General features: G+C 36.9%; 1 protein-coding gene across 2 annotated transcripts in view; it reads right to left on the reverse strand.

Moving 5' to 3' along the window:
- The window catches only part of UNC13C (unc-13 homolog C), a 769,865-nt gene that overhangs the window by 43,922 nt on the left and 706,066 nt on the right, over window positions 1–19,877 (reverse strand). For both annotated transcript variants that reach the window (XM_072616138.1, XM_072616137.1), the window contains one exon: window positions 12,747–12,894. In XM_072616138.1, coding sequence (XP_072472239.1) covers window positions 12,747–12,894 — 148 coding nt within the window. The remainder of the gene's footprint in view (window positions 1–12,746; window positions 12,895–19,877) is intronic.

Raw genomic sequence — 19,877 nt, forward strand, 5'->3', positions numbered from 1 at the left:
AGGGTAAAATAAATATTGAAAGAAACTACCAATCACTTCCTCAAAGAGATCCAAAAAAACACAACTCCTAGGAATATTGTAGCCAGATTCCAGAGCTCCCAGGTCAAAAAGATAATACTGCAAGCAGCAACATTTCAAGTATTGTGGAAATACAATCAGGATAATGCAAGATCTAGCAGTTTCTACATTCAGGGATTGAAGGGCTTGGAATATGATATTCCAGAAGTCAAAGGAACTAGGATTAAAACCAAGGATCATCTATCCAGCAAAACTGAGTATAATACTTCAGGGGAAGAAATGGTCATTCAGTGACATAGAGAACTTTCAAGCATTCTTGATGAAAACACCAGAGCTGAATAGAAAATTTGACTTTCAAACACAAGAATCAAGAGAAGCATGTAAAGGTAAACAGGAAAGAGAAATAATAAGGGACCTATTAAAGTTGAACTGTTTATATTCCTACATGGAAAAATAATATCTGTAACTCTTGAGATTTTTCTCAATATTTGAGTAGTTGGAGGGATTATATACATATATATAGACAGAGGGCACAGAGTGAGTTGAATAGGAAGGGATGATACCTAAAAAAATAAAATTAAGGAGTGAGAGAGGAATATTTTGGGAGGAGAAAGGGGGAGGCTAGGGACATTGATGGGAAGGGTCACTGTTGCTGTGGCTGAAGGGAACCAGTGCAGGACCAGAACCATCCCAGCAAGCCCCACCTCAGCAGACAAGTAGGAGATCCTGAGACCCAGGGGGGTGGAGTGGTAAGCCTCAACACCAGGACCCCAGATATCCTTTAGGACAGCCAGGAAAACTGGATAAATACCAGCAGACAGTGTTCACCAGCTGCTGACCCTACCTATGTTTGAGCTTTATATAGGCAGTAGGAGGGGAAAAGGGAAAGAAAAGGGAGGGAAGACTGAGGAAGGTGATGGTCAAAAATAAAACTCTTGAGGATGAGAAGGGAGAAATGAAAGTATAAACAGGGTGGATAGGATCGAGAGAGAGACACATATAATAATCATAACTATGAATATGAACGGGATGAACTCTCCCATAAAATGGAGGCAGATACCAGAATAGATTAAAAACCATAATCCAACAATATGCTGTTTACAAGAAACACATTTGAAACATGGGAATACACATAGGGTAAAGGTAAAAGGCTGGAGTGAATATATTATGCTTGAGCTGATGTAACAAAAGCAGGGGCAGCAATTCTAATCTCAGGCAAAGCAAAAGCAGAAATAGAAACAATCAAAAGGGATAAGGAAAGAAACTATATCCTGCTAAAAGGTGTCATAGACGATGAAGTAATGATATTGCTAAACATATATGCACCAAGTGGCATAACATCCAAATTCTTAGAGGAGAAGTTAAGGAAGTTACAGGAAGAAATAGACAGCAAACCTATACTGTGGGGGACCTCAACCTCCCCCTCTCTGAACTTGATAAATCTAACCTAAAAATAAACGTTAAAGAAGTAAAGGAGATGAATGGAATTCTGGAAAAGACAGATATGATAGATGTCTGGAGAAAACTGAATGAGGATAGAAAGGAATATACCTTTTCCTCAGTGGTACATGGCACACACACAAACATTGACTATATTCTAAGGTATAAAAACCTGACGATCCAGTGCAGAAAGGCAGAAATAGTCAAGGCATCCTTTCCAGATCATGATGCAATAAAAATTATATTTAATAAAGGGCAATGGAAAGACAGACCAAAAATTAATTGGAAACTAAATAACCTAATCCTAAAGAATGAGTGAGTCAAACAACAAATTGCAGAAACAATCAATAACTTCATTCAAGAGAAAGACAATAATGAGACAACCCACCAAAACTTATGGAATGCAGTGAAAGCAGTTCTTAGGGGAAGTTTTATATCTCTGAATACTTACATAATTAAAATCTAGAAGGAGAGGATCAATGACTTGGGCATGCAACTGAAAGAACTAGAAAAAGAACACATGGAAAAATCTCTAATTAAATACTAAATTAGAAATACTGAAAAACAAAGAAAAGATTTATAAAATTGAAATTAAGAGAACTGTTGAACTACTAAATAAAACTTAGAGCTGGTTTTATGAAAAAAAATAAAACTGATAAACATTTGATCAATTTGATTAAGAGAAAGAAGAAATCCAAATTATTAGTATCAAAAATAAAATCCACCTCCAATGAAGAGAAAATTAAAACAATAATTTGAAATTATTTTGCCCAACTCTATGCCCTTAAATTTCACAATCTTAAGTGAAATGGATGAATATTTACAGAGACAGATTGCCCAAATTAACAGAAGAGAAAGTAAAATACTTAAATAGCCTCATCTTAGAAAAAGAAATTGAATAGGCCATCAAAAATCTCTAAGGCCACATGGTTTTACATGCGAATTCTATCAAACATTTAAAAAACAGTTAGTTCCAATACTTTATAGATTATTTGGGAAAATTGGCAAAGAAGGACTCCTACCAAATTCTTTTTATGATACAAATATGGTGCTGATGTGTTCTTTGTGGCTGAAGAAGACTATGCTATCAGAGAAATGATGACATCAATTGCACTTGACTTTGTTTTGAGTGAGGGAGGTCTGTGCAGGTCACAAGCCTCACCTCTTCCAGAGCCATCTGAGTCCAGTGACCAGATATTCATCAGGATGACTGGAGATGACCCAGGATGAGGCAATTGGGGTTAAGTGACTTGCCCAAGGTCACACAGCTAGTGAGTGTCAAGTGTCTGAGGTTAGATTTGAACTCAGGTCCTCCTGTCTCCTGCTCTGGTGCTCTATCCACTGCACCACCTAGCTGTCTTATGGTGCTGATACCTAAACCAGGAAGAGCCAAAACAGAGAAAGAAAATTATAGACCAATTTTCCTAATGAATATAGATGCAAAAATATATTGAAGAAGCTTTAGCAAAAAGATTACAGCAATTTATCATGAGAATACACTTTGATCAGGTAGGATTTATACCAAGAAAGCAGGGCTGGTTCAATAGTAGGAAAACTATCAGCAAAACTGATCATATTAACAACAAAACAGAAACCATATGATTATCTCAATAGATATCGAAAAAAGCTTTTGACAAAATACACCAATTCCTACTGAAAACACTGAAATAGAAATAAATGGAGCCTTCCTTGAAATAATAAGTATTATCTACTTAAAACCATCAGCAAACATTATATGCAATGGAGATAAGCTTGATGCATTTCCATTAAGATCAGGGGTGAAACAAGGATGTCCATTATCACCACTGTTTTTCAATATGGTACTAGAAATGTTAGCTGTAGCAATTAGACAAGATAAAGAAATTGAAGGAATAAGAATAGGCAAAGAAGACACTAAGTTATTGCTTTTTGTGGACAACATGATGATATACTTAGAGAATCCTAGAGAATCAAAAAGCTACTTGAAATAAGTTTAGCAAAGTTGCAGGATACAAAATAAACCCACATAAATCATCTGCATTTCTATATATTACTAACAAAGCCCAAGAACAAGAGATAGAGAAATCTCACCTAAAATTACTGTAGACACTATAAAATATTTGGGAGTCTACCTGCCAAAACAAACTCAGGGACTATATGAATACAATTAGAAAACACTTTTTGCACAAATAAAGTCAGATCTAAATAACTGAAAAAAAACATCAGTTCCTCCTAGGTAGGTCAAGCTAATGTAATAAAAATGACAATTCTACCTAAATTAATTTACTTTATTCAATGTCATGCCAATCACACTACCAAAATTATATTATGGAGTTAGAAAAAAAATAATATCAAAATTCATCTGGAAGAACAAAAGGTTCAGAATATCAAGAGAATAAATGAAAAGAAATGCTAGGGATGGTGGCCTAGCCATACCAGATCTTAAATTGTATTATAAAGCAGCAATCATCAAAACCACTTAATAATGGCTAAGAAATAGAAGACTAGACCAGTGAAATAAGTTAGGGACACAAGACACAGCAGTCAACGACTATAGCAGTTTACTGTTTGATAAACTCAAGGACCCCAACTTCTGGGATAAGAACTTAACTGTTGTCAAAAATAGCTGGGAAAACTGAAAACTGAAAAATACTGAAAAAACTGAAAGAAGTCCAAATGGGTACATGATCTAGGTATAAAGGCTGATACTATAAACAAATTAGGGGAGCAAGGAATAGTTAATTTGTCGGATTTATGGAGAATGGAAGAATTTATGACCTAACAAGAGACAGAGAACATTATGAAGTGCAAAATGGATCATTTTGATTACATTAAATTGAAAAGTTTTTGCACAAACAAACTCAATGCAACCAAGACTAGGAGGGAAGCGGAAAACTGGGAGAGAATTTTTTCAACTAGTATCTGTGATAAAGGTCTCATTTTTATAACATATAGAGAACTGCATCAAATTTACAAGAAACAAGTCATTCCTCAATTGATAAATGGTCAAAGGATATGAACAGTGAATTTTCAGAGGAAGAAATTAAAGATATCTATAGTCATATGAAAAAATGCTCTCAATCACTATTGGTTGGAGAGATGCACGCACCACATCACACCTATCACATTGGTTAACATAACAAACAGGAAGATCATAAATGTTGGAGAAAATGTGGGAGAGCTGGAACACTAATTCATTGTTGGTGGCCCTGTGAACTGATCCAAGAGCAATCTGGAACTATGCCAAAGGGTTATATAAAAAAATGTATATACCCTTTGACCCAGCAATACCACTTGTAGGGCTGTATCCCAAAGAGATCATAAAAATGGGAAAGGGTCCCACATGTACAAAAATATTTATAACAGCTCTCTTTGTGGTGGCCAAGAACTGGAAATCAAGGGAATGAGCATCAATTGGGGAATCGCTGAACAATCTGTGATATATGCATGTAATGGAATATGATTGTGCCATAAGAAATGACTTGCAGGTGGACTTCAGAAATACTTGAAAGGACATATGTGAACTGATGCTGAGTGAAGTGAGCAGAACCAGGAGAATATTATACATAGTAACAGCCACAATGTGCAAGGACTGTTTTTGATAGACTTAGCCCTTTACAGCAATGTAAGGACCTAAAACATTTTCAAAGGACTCATGATGCAAAATGCCATCCACATCCAGAGAATGCAGAATGAAGCAGACTACTTTCTCTTGTGTCATGTTTTGTTTCGTTTTTCTCATGGTTTTTCCCATTTGTTTTAATTTTTCTATGTACATGTGAAAAAGTGTTTAATAGGAGTGTATGTGTAGAGCCCATATAATATTGTATGCCATCTTGGGGAGGGAGGGAAAGTAAGGGGGAGAAAATTTGGAACTTATGGTAGTGATTGTTGAAAACTGAAAACAAATAAATTAATAAATTTGGGGTAAAAAAGTCACATTACTATTCACTGTGATCAAATTACTGTAAAAGATACACTGCCCTCTCACTCCTTTCCCACCTGCCAAAGTTGCTGTTTTCCCTAATTTCTCAGTGGATAAACACTCAAAGGTGAAATTGTTCATTCATATTCTGGGGTAGAATACCCCAAATTCTTCACCTAAGTGTCTTGTGGGAGAAAGAAGCTGCACACTATAGTGGTTAGGGCACTGGACTTGGAGTCAGGAAGACCTGAGTTCAAATCCTACCTTAGATACTTGCTAGTTGGTTGATCATGGACATCACTTAACCTCACTATGTCTTCTACAATTTCTTTGTCCTTAAAATGAAAAATGGTTTGCATCCAAGGTTTCTTCCAGTTCTAAATCTACAAAATGAAAGCAATTTGACTGAATTTCTATAATAGTTTTTTTATCTTTCCACTTCATATTTGAACTTCATGTGGTGTTTTCTACATCTTCCTTTAGAGAGGGTAAGAGGCAGGGTGAAAGGGAGGGTAAGAGGGAGGGTGAGAGTGAGGATGAGAGGATATCCCCAATATTTTTTTCAGCTAACACTATGTTTAACAGTCACGGCCATGATCAACCAGACTAAGCTAACTAGCCATTAAGGAAGTGCAATGGAATCTCAGAAAATTCTATCTTGACCTTCAGGGGACTGTTTTTCCAGTCCCTCCCATTGCCCTTAAATACCTGGAACCAATTAGATGGTCAGTTGATCTTAGTACCTTTACTATGGTAGTATGCTCACATAACTACCTCTAATAAATGGAATACATCAGGCCACCAATCAATTTACCCCAAGGTCACAGTATACAGAAGACAAGAAGTCAGCCCTACCATAATTCCCATCTCAGAAACATTAGCGTTTATTAACCTGCCTCTGTAGCAAATAACTTGCCACAAGAGGATCACAGTGACCTGGACCTACTATATCCTGAAATTCTACTCTTTTTAGCCTAGTAAGACAGGACTTGCTTACTTGGCCCTCTGATTTCTCACTACCAAAGTCTTTCACTTCTGGACTGAGGTTCCTGCTGCATGATTCTGTGTGCTGGAAAAGAAATGCAGAGCCTTATCTTCCTGGCTTGGGATGGTTAAGGAAGATAATAAGCAGCTTCTCTCATGTTCTTTTCAAAGCTCATTATTATACATCATGGAGAAATATATATATATATATATATATATGTATGTACATACATGCACATAAATATGAATAAAATGATAAAAATATTTCAGAAATTAATAAGGGTCTCATTAATGCTGGGGCCCCATGTATAAGTCATGAGATTCCCTGTCCCCTTTATTTTTTTCAGATGTTATTTCTGCATTAAGTCCATTGAAGACTTTTTGCCTACTTTTATCTATCAGGTCTTGTTCTGAAAATATTTCCCCTCATCTGTTGTAGCAGGAAGTAGATTCCAAAAGTCATTACCTTTTCTTCTCACAGACTTTGTCCTCACTTAGGTAGCATTATACTTAGAACAGTGGAAAAAGCACTGAATCTAGGGTCAGTGAAATCCTTCTAGAACCCAGGGTCAAAAAATAGGTGTAAATCCAAATCCAACCCAAGTAAAATACATTTACATCTTATTGCAGAGGTGTCAACCTGTAGCCTCAACACTCCAGAGAGCTGCCCAAACCAGATTAAAATACTAGACAAAATAAACATCCAATAAAACATATAAAATAGTACATTTGGAAACTGTCAATGTGCAGCCTGCAAGGAACTTTATGTACGATTTAATGGCTCTCATTTCTATTTGTTTGACATCACTCTCTTAGAGGGTACTCACTCTCAACATTAAGAATCCAGCTTAATGGTCAGTCACAGACCATTTCAACATAAAGACAACTGAGATATTACTATTTCAAATAATTTATACTTTCTGTTTCACTTGAAAAGAAAAGATTCTTCAAGGACCTTTGTTTGGACATTTTCCATATTTGAAATAAAAGAGACTCTAAGTTGATAAAAACCCATTTGAATTCCGTGACTCATAAATTTCTAATGAATTTTCATCCTTGATGGTTTGTGTCCTGTTTGGCACCGAGAAATAAAAAGGTAAAATCCAATTTCATCCAGAAGGGTAAAAGAGAAGGTAAGAAAGATACCAAATTAAAGAGATGCAGAGAGGACACAAGAGAAATAAAGGAGAACAAATTAGAAGACAGAATTATCAATCAATCAACAAATATTAAGAACCTATGATAATACAAAAGTCCCTATGGATATACACTTATCTAAGAAATAAAGAGACAGTGTGGCTTAAAAGAGGGACAGAACTGGCCTTGGAAGAAAGTTCAAGTCTTGCCTGTGATGCACATTGGATGCATGTCCTTTACCTAACCTGTCAGTGTTCTCAGGTGCCAAGGTGATAGTTTTAAAGTGTAAGTCTATATCACCTCCCCCTTCCCACCCACAACCCACTCCCATGAAGCCCCAGTGGCTACCTATACAAAGTCCTCTGTTTGGGATATAAAGGTCTTTCTAACCTGTCTCCTTTCTAAATTTCCACTCTCCTTATACTTCCTCACCTCCATGCCTCTATAATCCAGGTACATTGACCTAACTGCAGTTCCTCAAACATAATACTCTGCTATCTCAAGGCTTTTGCATTGTCTGGTCTTGACTTCATCCCTCCCCCTTCCCCCCCCCCAATCACACCCAACCAATGCTCTGCCTCCTTACTTAGCCCTTTGATTTCCATCTAGACTATGATCAAAACTCTCCCATGGCAGGAGGCCTTTCCCAGTCTCCTCAGCTTCTGGTACCTTATTGTCTCAGATTACTTTTCATCTGCTCTGCTTAGATCTTACAGCTACCAAGATACCTCCGCTATTCAAATGTAAGGGCAGGGACTAGCTTTCTTTGCTTGTATTAGTATCCTTAGCTCTTAAAATCTTACAGTTTTATTCAATATTTCCTTGGACCAAATTCAATCAATTTTGAAACAGGAATAGAAAACGGGCTCAAGCAATATTCAAGAAAAATGGGAGGGGGAGGGAAAATGACAGAAAAATAAAGAGAGAATAAACAGAAATGAGGAAGATTACTTAGTAAAAGTGAGAGTGAATAAACCCCCTATATTTCTAAAGAGTTAATGATAATAGTATCAATCACTTTGATACCACTTTGAGATTTATAAAGCTCCTGCTAACAATAACTTAGTGAGGTCAGTGGAACAAGTATTACTATCCCTATTTTATACATGAGGAAAATGAAACTTACCAAAATTAAATGAACCACAGAAAGCATAAAAGCCTAGACATAAAGCCCCTTGAATAACATTCCATTTCATGAGATGATATCTGAACAAACTTCTAATAAATTGCAAGCAATTATTTCCCCACAGACTATCAGCTGGAAATTAAACGAAAAATTAATGAATGGCTATGTCTGTGTTTTGCTGATCTTATGGCATCTTTTTTAGAAAGTGCCATTTTCCCAACAAGAAATGTAATCAGATTATGTCTAGGTTTCAATTTTTTTCATTTGTTCTGCCACAATTTTAAAATGTCATGTAAGAAATGGAGTAGGGGAGAGAGGTTGAAGAAGTTGATAAATGTGAGAGATGAGGGGAGAGTATAGAAAATTCACACAGAATTTAGATGTTCAGACTCATTAATATGGATATGTATAGAGAGGCAAAATGGACGGTTTAATCACCAATCTACCATATGAAATGTGTTAGATACTGTCCTAGAGTCTTCTGTTACATTTACCCAAAACAGTGAACTCTAGGGCTGAGGAATTTAGGTCAAACAAATACTCGCTGGATTTATCCAGATATTTTAACATTTTTTTGCATATTTTTCATACAAATTGCCAATTTATTCACTTTAATAGTGTAGATATGGCCTGTTATTTTAATTTCAAATATCTAAACAGAAGAATACATCTCTATATATAAGGACTTTATTCACATCAGAATTGTCAATAATTCATCCATTATAGCTAGTCATTTATGTAACCAGTTAGTAGTGTGTGTGTGTGTGTGTGTGTGTGTGTGTATATGTGTGTGTGTGTATGTATGTGTATGTGTGTGTGTGACACAATGCATTCCTGGAAACTATTTCAGAAACCAGAACAAGGAGACACAGATTTTCTTTCTTTTTCCTCCACAACTTAGCTTCCAAAATTGGTAGGGCAAAATACTGATTTTACCTAAGAGTAAGAGGGAATGAAAGATTTAGTAGCTGAAAGTGACAAGTCAGCAGAACAATTCCAAGAAGTGCTTTTTTTGTGATTTTCAGCATTATCAGATGAGTAGATTATAAAATGTAGATACTAAGTCAACATTACATGTATTTAAATTTAATCCTTTACTTGCTGATGTTCCCTGATTCTGCTCTAGCTACAACTTTAACATCTGCTTTAACCCTGCCTCTGCCTGGGGCTCCCTATCACTGTTAAAAGAGAAATTAGAAAATCTACCTTAACTGGAAGTCATTAGAAGACATCAGGGATTAAAGAGAATTATAAAAGAAAATACTTGCACCTAAGGGATTTTCTCGCTTTTGCAATTAGATTTGGAAAAGCTTCAATAAAAAATGAACTTTGTAGAGACACTCCAGCAACTGTATTCACAGATCCCTCAGTTCACAAGCATCTCTAGATGCCTTAACCTATGAAATGGTTTCCTGAAATTTCTTATTCACAGGAGTTGAAGTGTACATTTAGATTCTATACCCTTGTTTAATGTTGAAATGCAAAACAAATTCCCTGGTGTCTTATCAGGACACCAGGGATTACACTGGATCTGTTCATGATGGTGGGTTATTTTAAGTGTCAAAAAAGAAACATGCCAAAAATTAGTTTATAGAAAATGTCTCAGACGTCTTGAAGATGGAAATGTTTTCCTTTAAAATATAACTTTCAGATGCACATTCTCATGCATTTCACAGAATGAAGTGAAGTGGGTTTTTTTTTTTTTTGTCAGTTGGAAATCAAGGAGAGATGGAGGGAGAGGGAGAGACAGGAGGGAGGGAGAATAATAACTTAATGGAAGATGAAACCTTTAGATGAACTTTTCAAATAATTTTGATGATTTTTTTATTATGTGGATCTCTGTATGGTGGCATCTTAAGTGTATCTTAGAAATGGAAAGAACATTGAATATGGAATCATAGAACCTGGGTTCAATCCTAGGTCTGCCACTTACTGTGTGTCCTTGGTAAAGTCAATTAACACCAAAATTGTGCCTTAATTTTTTCATCTCTAAAGTAATCTCTAGGGTACTGTCTAAATCTAGAACTAGGATCTTATGAATCTCTCATGGAGCTAAATATGTGCACTGGGACCTTGCTGAGAAGATACAGGCAACTCCTCGGAGTGATTCTCTGTGACTGTGGCTGTCTCTAAGATAGTTGGCAACTGAACATCAGAGATTAGGCTTTTGTTGAAAAAAACATTTCCTTTTCCCTTTCCCATTCTCTTCCCTTGGTTCTTCCAAGGAGAATAGACCTGTGTTGGGGCAATGAAAGAAGGAGATTTCTTCTCCCATCCAAAGCAGTTACTGAAGGGTTGTAGTAAAAAGCATATGGTGAGCTGTGTATGTTTACATCCCCTGAATTCCTGTACCTTAAGTTCCTGGTGTCTTTTGCCTGTTTTCTTTTCTGAACAAAAGTCAGGAACAACAATTTCTGAGAAGATACTTTATCTCAGATGCTGGGCATTGATGGTAGTATTCCTATAGAAGCACATCATAGAGATAAGAATATATTTAGGTCTTAAAGGAGAGGTACAGAAAGTAGACCTTCCCAGTTTGGGGGATCATCTTGTAGATCACATAAAAATAGTTTAGGCATTGGCTTTCAAAAAGGCAGAAGTTTGATCAATAATGTGCTTCTTGGAGGAGAAAGAGGATGTTCTCTATAATACATGTATGCATATATATGCATGGATGGTGTGGCGGCGGCTGATGGAGTACTTATGTTTTTTTGGTGTTAATTATTAGACCAAAATTAGCACAGGCAGGGAAGAATTGATCCATACTTTGTTGCATCTCAGCTTCAGAGGCTGCATTGAGTGCACAATCATCTGCAAACAGAAAATCATACACCAGCACTCCCTCCACTTTGGTCTTGGCTTGTAGCCTTTTCAAATTGAAGAACTTACCATCAGTATGGTAGTTTGACCTTGATGCTGTGTTCATCCTTATTGAAAGCATTTGTCAACATGACTGAAAACATCATGCTAAAAAGCATGGGAGCAAGCACACAGCCCTGTTTCACTCCATTGGTGACTGCGAAAGCATGAGAGCTTTGTCCATTATCCAGACTCCGGGTAAACATGCCATCGTGAGCAAGCAAGCAGAATTGAAACAGCACAAAGTAAATGCAGGATGTGCAAATTTGGGATATGCACCCCAAATGTTCACACACACTATCTGTGCCCAACCTGTGGTAGAGCATTCTGAGCTCATATAAGTCTGATCAGCCACAGTTGGACACATTGAATTTTCACTTTATCATGGTGATGTCATTTTGGTCCTCTTTGAAGACGAAGGACAACAATCAACCATGTACATACATACATACATACATATAAATGTATGTATGTATGTGTGTATGTCCTCTATAATTGGAGGACTGGAGTAACATCATGGGGGAAGAGATGGAGGAGAATTAGATGTGTTAATCCTCTTTGCTATTGCTATTTATAGGTCTCAATGATTTTTTGTGTGTTGTATGTATTTTCTGTGGGGGAAGAAACCAGTACCCACATTGCAGCTTAGTTCCAGTGTAGCATCCGAGGTACACTGTTACTCCCATTGGGCAAACAGTAGTGTAACATGGGCATAGTTAAGAGACTTTGTTAGAGAAACCTCATGTAGTAAAAATGAAACAATGCAACTTGGAGCTGGATCTGACTTACATGGACCCAGAGTCTTCAAGGGATCCTAAGTTACATATATTAAAAACTGTCAGTGTTTACTTATTTTCATTGTCCTGATGGTTTTCCACACAAGGACAGAAGAATCAGAATAGGTAAGCCCTGGAGTTTCTGTGAGTTTTTGTTCTATAAGGAGACATTTTATTGGGAACAACAGTCTATGGCTCATAGTTATGTAATATCTCTCAAGGGAATTTTGGAATACTTCAAAAAAGTTTAAATTATGTTCAGTATGGTTTAGTATTTAATACATTATATTGAATTATAATTATCTCAAAACTATAGAGGCAAGAAAGTGAATCTACTTGTTTATAACCAGAATATCTCATTCTCTATGTAGAAAACAAAAATATTGTAATAATATATCCATTAATAAGTGTGATTTATAAAAATGATTTCAAACAATAGGAATAATAATAACTTACCATCCCTCTGAGCTGTAGTTATTTCTAGCCTCAGTATATTACTTACTCTGAGAAGTTTGGGTATCTATGAATTTCTTTATCAGAGCATCGGTGGTTTGGGTATAAAGACTGAGAGCATATCTAAGAGACTGAAGATCAGGGCTCTTCTCCAAAAAGTTCTTTTTCAAACCATTTCCTCCAGCATGAAAATATTGCTGTTAACAAAAAAGAAGAAACAAGATAAGCACAGACACACCCATAAAGAACTCTCACAGACCATCTATTACACCCTTCTTTTATTTATAGTGAGACCTTTTGTAGTTATGTAACTTTCTCATAGTTATGCAGTCAGCAGTTGACCAAATCCATCTTTCACATTCAAACCTAGTGCCTTTTTCACTATAGAAAGCTACCACTTGGAACACAAACTGATGATGTTATAAACCATGCGACAGAGTTCAATTCAATTAACATAGATTAAGTAAAAATCATGTACATGGCACTACGCTAGGCACTGGTGTAACACAGAGAAAAATGAAATCATTCTTGCTATTATGTGCTTACATTCTATTGATCAAATATTATTTGAGCTAAAAGGAACTTCATTTATTGATTCACTTAATATTAATTGAATGCCTAGCTGTACAACTTAAAATCATCCTCTTATAATTGGAACCCCTTAGAATTTAAGAGGACCCTGGGTTCCTGACTATCTTATAAGTCTAATGTCTCCTCTCATCCTTACCTTTTATTATGCAAATGATACCAAGATGAGTTTGTGATCAGAGTCTTCAAATAATAAGACATTGAAATAAAAATTAATTTGAAACCCTTTTTGTTTTTGGAAGGCACAGCTTTTGCCACTGGAAGACATTGTCATGAGGCTATCATTCACAGTCATGTAGGCTCTGGGCTACTGTAGACCAGTGCTTCTTGAACTGTGGGTCACGAGTGGAAAAATGTTTAAGAAGCACTGCTAGACACTTACTTGACAAAATACAACTAAGAAAAGCTCATAAAAAAGTCATTCATTTATGTCATTTAAGGTAAAGTGCAATTAATAGCTTTTCCTCATGACTTTCTTTTGTTGACATATACATTTTGTAGGAGAATGGGTCAGTAGGACATAGATTATACCCTACACAGACTGGGCTCACAAGCTCTGAAATTGCACTGGCTCTTCATGACTTAAGTCATTGAATCAAAAATTCCTTCTCTCTAAGATCCCTGAATCACTGTTTCCATATTCTTTTGCATTCTCCAGTGACAATGCACTCTTACTTTTTCCAAACCAGACCTTTCTTCATACACTAAATGTTGTCTCTCAGTGCAGTTCTCTTTTGATTCTCTCTCAGCAAAAGTCTACTAGCTCTCTATTCATACTCCCACGTTCACTCCTTCTGGGCTAGCCTCTCAAACTTTGACTCAAACATTCATTCTGAAGATACTTTCTGACACCTTTAAATAAACCTGGGGAATTGAGGACAGCTGTGCGTGCCTCATCCTCAGGAGCACAGATGTTCCTCCTTTCCTGTTTTCCAGGGCATCCTCAATGTGAGATAATCATAAAGAAGGTGATCTTTCCTTTACTTAGGAGTGGGCAATCTCTAAAAAGACATATGAAGTCTAGTCCCATGATTCTAAGTCATCACTTGGAATTCTCGTAATTGACAACAGAGACCACAGCAGCTCTCTCCACCATCATCTCTAAAGATTATATCATAGACCATTAGATAAAATGCTTAAGTGCCTTGTAGCATAGTTTTAGTGTCCTGTTATGTCTGGCACAGGTCCACCCAAGAGGAAATGTTTTCAGGGACTTCACTGCTGCCTTATTTGCCCAATCCTTTGATATATGATTTGTCTTAGGGTGGTGATGGTATGAAAGTCTCTCCAGGGACATACATAACACATTGTAATACAAACAGACTCAAGTAGTGAAATCTAACCTCCCCAATGCTGCACTTTGTTGTTGGCCAGTCATCTCAGTCTTGCCCAACTCTTTGTGACCCCATTTGGGGTTTTCTTGGAAAGGATACTGGAGTGATTTGCCATTTCCTTCTCTAGCTCATTTTACAGATGAGGAAACTGAGGCAAATAGGGTTAAGAGACTTGCCCAAGGTCACACAGCAAGTGAGTGCCTGAGACTAGATTTGAACTCATGAAAATGAGTCTTCTTGACTTCAGGCCCAACACTCTAATTACACTGCACCACCTAACTGCCCCAGGTAAATGGATACCTCTTGGTAAAATAGCCAAAAGCAAAGCAAGGTTTGGAGGATATTTTTTAAAATTCTACAGTAGTCTCAATGACTAAGTAGCCTCTGCACATACTAATTAAGTTTTATATGCTGTCTCTAATGAATAATTTTGGCTCAAGAGGAGAAATATAAAGGAATCTTTCCACAACTTACTCTGGGCGAGAAACATTCCATATAATGTCAATCAATAAGCATTTATTAAACTCAAGTTCTAGGGATATAAGCAAAAAGTGAAAGGTTTCTCCACCTTTGAGGAGTTTATATTATAATGTGTCAGGTTTTTGTTTTGGTTACTTTTCCTGAATTGTTTTTCTTGCTTTGTTTTCATTTTTTTCTTATAAGGAATGGCTCTCTAGAACAGAAAAGGCAGATGTATGTTTGGAAATATAGGTGACACAAAACCAAAAAATATCAATAAAGAACATTTAAAAATATACATTGTTACCATTCTGGAATGGAGAATTTCTAAATAAATGTCGTAGAAGCAAAAGATTTCTCCGTAATCACACAGAGGAGTGAACTTAGACTGATCAATGAAAGAACAGAAAAAAAATTGCAAAGCGACTATTCTCTCCCTATATAAGGGGAAGGTGGGATGTCAGAAAGGCTCACAAAGGTGAACAGTATTCCTCTACTATGTCTAAGACCTTAAAATAGGTCATGATCCAGAGGAGGAGCTCGGGGCACTCCATAATGGAGCATGCAGTCTAAAGCTGTAATGCTTCCATTTGGCAGTCAACTCCCCTGGGGAGAAATGTACATTCATTTAAAAGTGAGTCTTTCCCAGGCATAGAAGCATCCACAGTACTAGGAACAGAATCTGTTGTAACTAACTAACAGGCATAGTGCTGAATGGGGAAGGGGGAATGCGGGGGAGGGGAAGTGATTGATCTTGTTCTTAAAGGGGCCACAAGTCAATTCTGAAATAAATAAATAAAAATGAAAACTCTGCCATTACACTTGGCATTTCTTTGGAGAAATGCCAAGTGTTTTTACACTCATCAATCAGTCAAATACTTCTTTACCAGCTACCATGAGTACAACATTATAGGCATTAGAGATTTCAATAGGAAATAGTCTTTTCCCTTAAGGAGCAGCCAGTCTAGTTGGAGAGATAGGACTGATAGGAGACAATTAGAAAATAATAAAGACTTCACTATGAAGCAGGTGATTCAGGCAACAGGAACTCAGACAAGGCAAGAGATAAACGTAGGCTGGAGCTAGATGTCATGGATGGGATTTTGGAGAATGGAAATCTTGATCTGTGCCCTGAATGCAAATGTTATCTTGTCTTTTAACTATAACATAGATCAAGGATGGGAAACTAGTTGGTGCAATGGATAGAGTGCAGGACCTGGAATCTGGAAGACTCATTTTCCTGAGTTCAAATCAGACACTTATTAGCTGTGTAACCTTGGGCAGCCCATTTAACCCTGTTTGCCCCAGTTTCCTCTTCCATAATATGAACTGGAGAAAGAAATGGCAAAACACTCCAGTATTTTTCCCAAGAAAATCCCAAATAGGGTCACAAAGATATGACTGAACAACAGTATAATTATGTATATGTACATACATATACATGTATAATTATACATGGCTTACAGAAAAGTTAGTAAGTCACACTTTGGAATTGGTGGGGTTAATAAACAATAATTATTATGAATATTACTATTACATTTTCATTCACTTTTTAATTTCTTTCATTAATTCTCAAGATTCCATTTTAAAATAACCTACAGAAAATGGAGGGGAGAAAAGTCACTAAGTGATAAGAGATAGCTATTAAGCATAATAAGTGAAATAATAGTCTAAAACTTAAATAGGACATTAGTTTGTATTAGAGTAAGACATAAGGCTTTCTCTTGAGTTTGAGATAGCACAATGCTTGGCACCTAATCAGGCCTTGTTGATTTAACAGCAACTAGCACAACATTCTGAAGGCCTCTTTTTGGCAACTTCATGAATAATAGGAGACTTCTAAGAACAGGAATGACTTCTCTGTCTTCAGCTAGAATCCACAGTATAACAGGAGTGTAGAGGAAAAACAAGTTGTAAGATAAATGAACTAATTAAGGTATACTATAGTCACACAAACAAAAGCTTAATACAATTCTAAAAGAAGCTCCATAAAATGGGAAAACCCTGATTTCTGTTATCTCACTATTACAAACAGAAAGTTCAGGCCATTGTCTCCTCTCATCGATAGACTGTCAATAAGAAAGCTAGTTTTAATGACCATGTTACAAGGTTGGGTATTAGTCACCTGTAGACTTTCTTCCTGCAGTATGAAACAAAGAATTCCACTGAGTTTTTCAGATGCGTTCTTTATATTGGGGGCATATTAAGAGAGAAGAAATCACCAAAAGCCATGCGTCAGTTTTGGCTAATTCAGACAGTCATTTCAGCTTCTGAGTTTGGTTTCTCATTTTAGCTTTTAGAATGACATCACCTTCATTAATGATCATATCAAGTCATTTAACCTTTCAGCCTCAGTTTCCTTATCTGTAAAACAGAGGTAATAATAGCACCTACCTCACAGGTTGCTTGGGAGGACTAATGTGATAATGCAGATAAAGCATTTTGCAAACCTAATGTACTAAATGCTTGCTCTCTGGTTATCTTCTCTATAGCTTTCACAATAATCTTTCTGTCCTGGAGAAATTTTTCCATGGAACACAGTTCTCTTGATTAATGACTGCCTCACCAGAGCCACTATTTCAGGGAAAAAACACCAGCCAAGCTTCACTTCTCTCCCCACTGTCAACTCATCCCTGAGTACTTTCCCCATTCTCTCCCTTCCCAGTCCTAAAATCATGTACTATGATCAAATCAAATACACTGTCATGTTCCTAGACTGATTGTGTCAGTCTACTTTCCTGTGGTCCTATTCACTAGCCCAATAAATTTCTGGACCAAAATGCTCCTGGGCTAACATTTTCTCTTTTACGTTGTCTGCTTTTTGTAGAATGTAAGGGGGCAGGGACTGTCTTCACCTTTGTATTTGTATACAGAATGTTGCCAAGTATTCAGTGTTCAATAAATTTTTTTCTTCATTATTTTTATTAATAGAAATATGCTTGCTATAAGCTTTTATACCATTGACCTACAACTTAATTTTATGTAGCACATTGTTGCCCCTACAAATGTTATTTCATAATTTTTTTTTTTTACTGAATCTGTAATTTCTTTAGTATAGGGAGTTCTTAGTGAAGAAATTTCCTCCACCAATGTAGACTGGTAAATGCTTTGTTGTTAGAGAGGTTCTTGGCGGGGGGAGATGTGGAGGGTTATGAGACATTAAATGACTGGTCCACTGTCAAATAGCTAGTAGGACTTTAATCCAGGTCATGACTCTAAAGTCAATCTGCCAAGTCATGTCGCCTCATCGTGCCAAAGCGATGATCTGGCTTAGTTGGGTCTCTTGCCGAGCTTTCAGCAAACTGCTTGTAATAAAAGAATATTTCATAATCTTTTACTATACTTTATAATATTTTAATAAAAGTTGATATCCTAAATTAGTGCTGTCTTGGACTTCCACATCTTTCCACTTCTATGAGATTAAATGTTTGTTGACTAAGGGTGCTTTCTAAGTTCTTCTGGAGCACTCATTCCAGCAGTTGTTTTCAATCTGTTCAACTTACTTAAGAAATGGTGATTTGTATTCATGTCTATTAGTGGTTCTGGTGTCAAAGGACTTGGGTTCTTGTTCCATTGTTGACATTCTGTATGTGTTTCTCAGCAAATCACTCAACTTCCTTGGGTCTAAGTGACCTCATTTGGAATTGTTATCCTCTGAGGTCTCTTCTGGAGCTAGATCTATAATTCTTCAAAATAACATTGTGCACACTTCCATTTTCCTTCACAGTATTGTTCCAAAGGAGCAGCTAGGTGGTGCAGTGGATAGAGCACCAGTGCAGGAGTCAGGAGGACCTGAGTTCAAATCTCACTTCAGACACTTGACACTCACCAGCTGTGTGACCTTGGGCAAGTCACTTAACCCCAATTGCCTCATCCTGGGTCATCTCCAGTCATCCTGATGAATATCTGGTCACTGGATTCAGATGGCTCTGGAGGACAAGTGAGGCTAGTGACCTGCACAGCCCTCCCTCACTCAAAACAAAGTCAAGTGCCAGTCATGTCATTATTTCTCTGATGGCATGGTCTTCTTTGGCAATGAAGGACGGACACACACATTTCTGTTTGTAGGAATAAATACTGCTGTGTTTGAAGGTATTCACTTCCTGTTTATATCTGTCCAAAAAATATCTAAAAAAGATTGCTCTAAAGTAATTTCTTAACCTTGTGTTTTCTTGGGTTAGAAATTCTTTTCCTTCCAGATGGGTGGCACCTGCCTGCAATCCCTGTTTACTGGCAGCTGCTGAGATTGGTAGATTGTTTGAGCTCTGGAATCATGCTCGGTCGTGGCCTAAATTCAATGATCAGGTATATTTTCTAAGTCCAACATTCTTATGGTGAGGCCCTTGGGGCAAAGATCCTCCACTGCTTAATGAATTGTCCGAGAAGGTCAAAGCTTTCTTACTGATTAGTGTTAGGCCTGTGAGTGGCTGCTGGGTTTCCAGCCTGGGCACGATAGGGAGACCTGGTCTCCAAAAAAAAAAAAAAAAAAACAACTTAAAAAATTAAAAAGCTCCCCCCACCACAAAACGAGTCTTTTATTATGCAGGTAAAATTGTAATTCAAGATATGGAATAAACACATTTCACCACAGATTGCACTATTGCTACCACATATCACAAAACTGTCACCTGTAAATTTGTTTTACGGTGTTCAACATTTAAGGGCAAAAATCAGGCTCTTAGGTGTGCAAAGTGCAAAACTGAAACTACAAGGTGGCAGCTTTGTGAACAAAACTAATTGTTATTCAGGCTGATTGCTATTTTAATGCATACCATATGAATATTTGTTTCTACAAAGTG

Source organism: Notamacropus eugenii, chromosome 1, assembly GCF_028372415.1.
Source record: "Notamacropus eugenii isolate mMacEug1 chromosome 1, mMacEug1.pri_v2, whole genome shotgun sequence".
Taxonomy (NCBI): Eukaryota; Metazoa; Chordata; class Mammalia; order Diprotodontia; family Macropodidae; genus Notamacropus; species Notamacropus eugenii.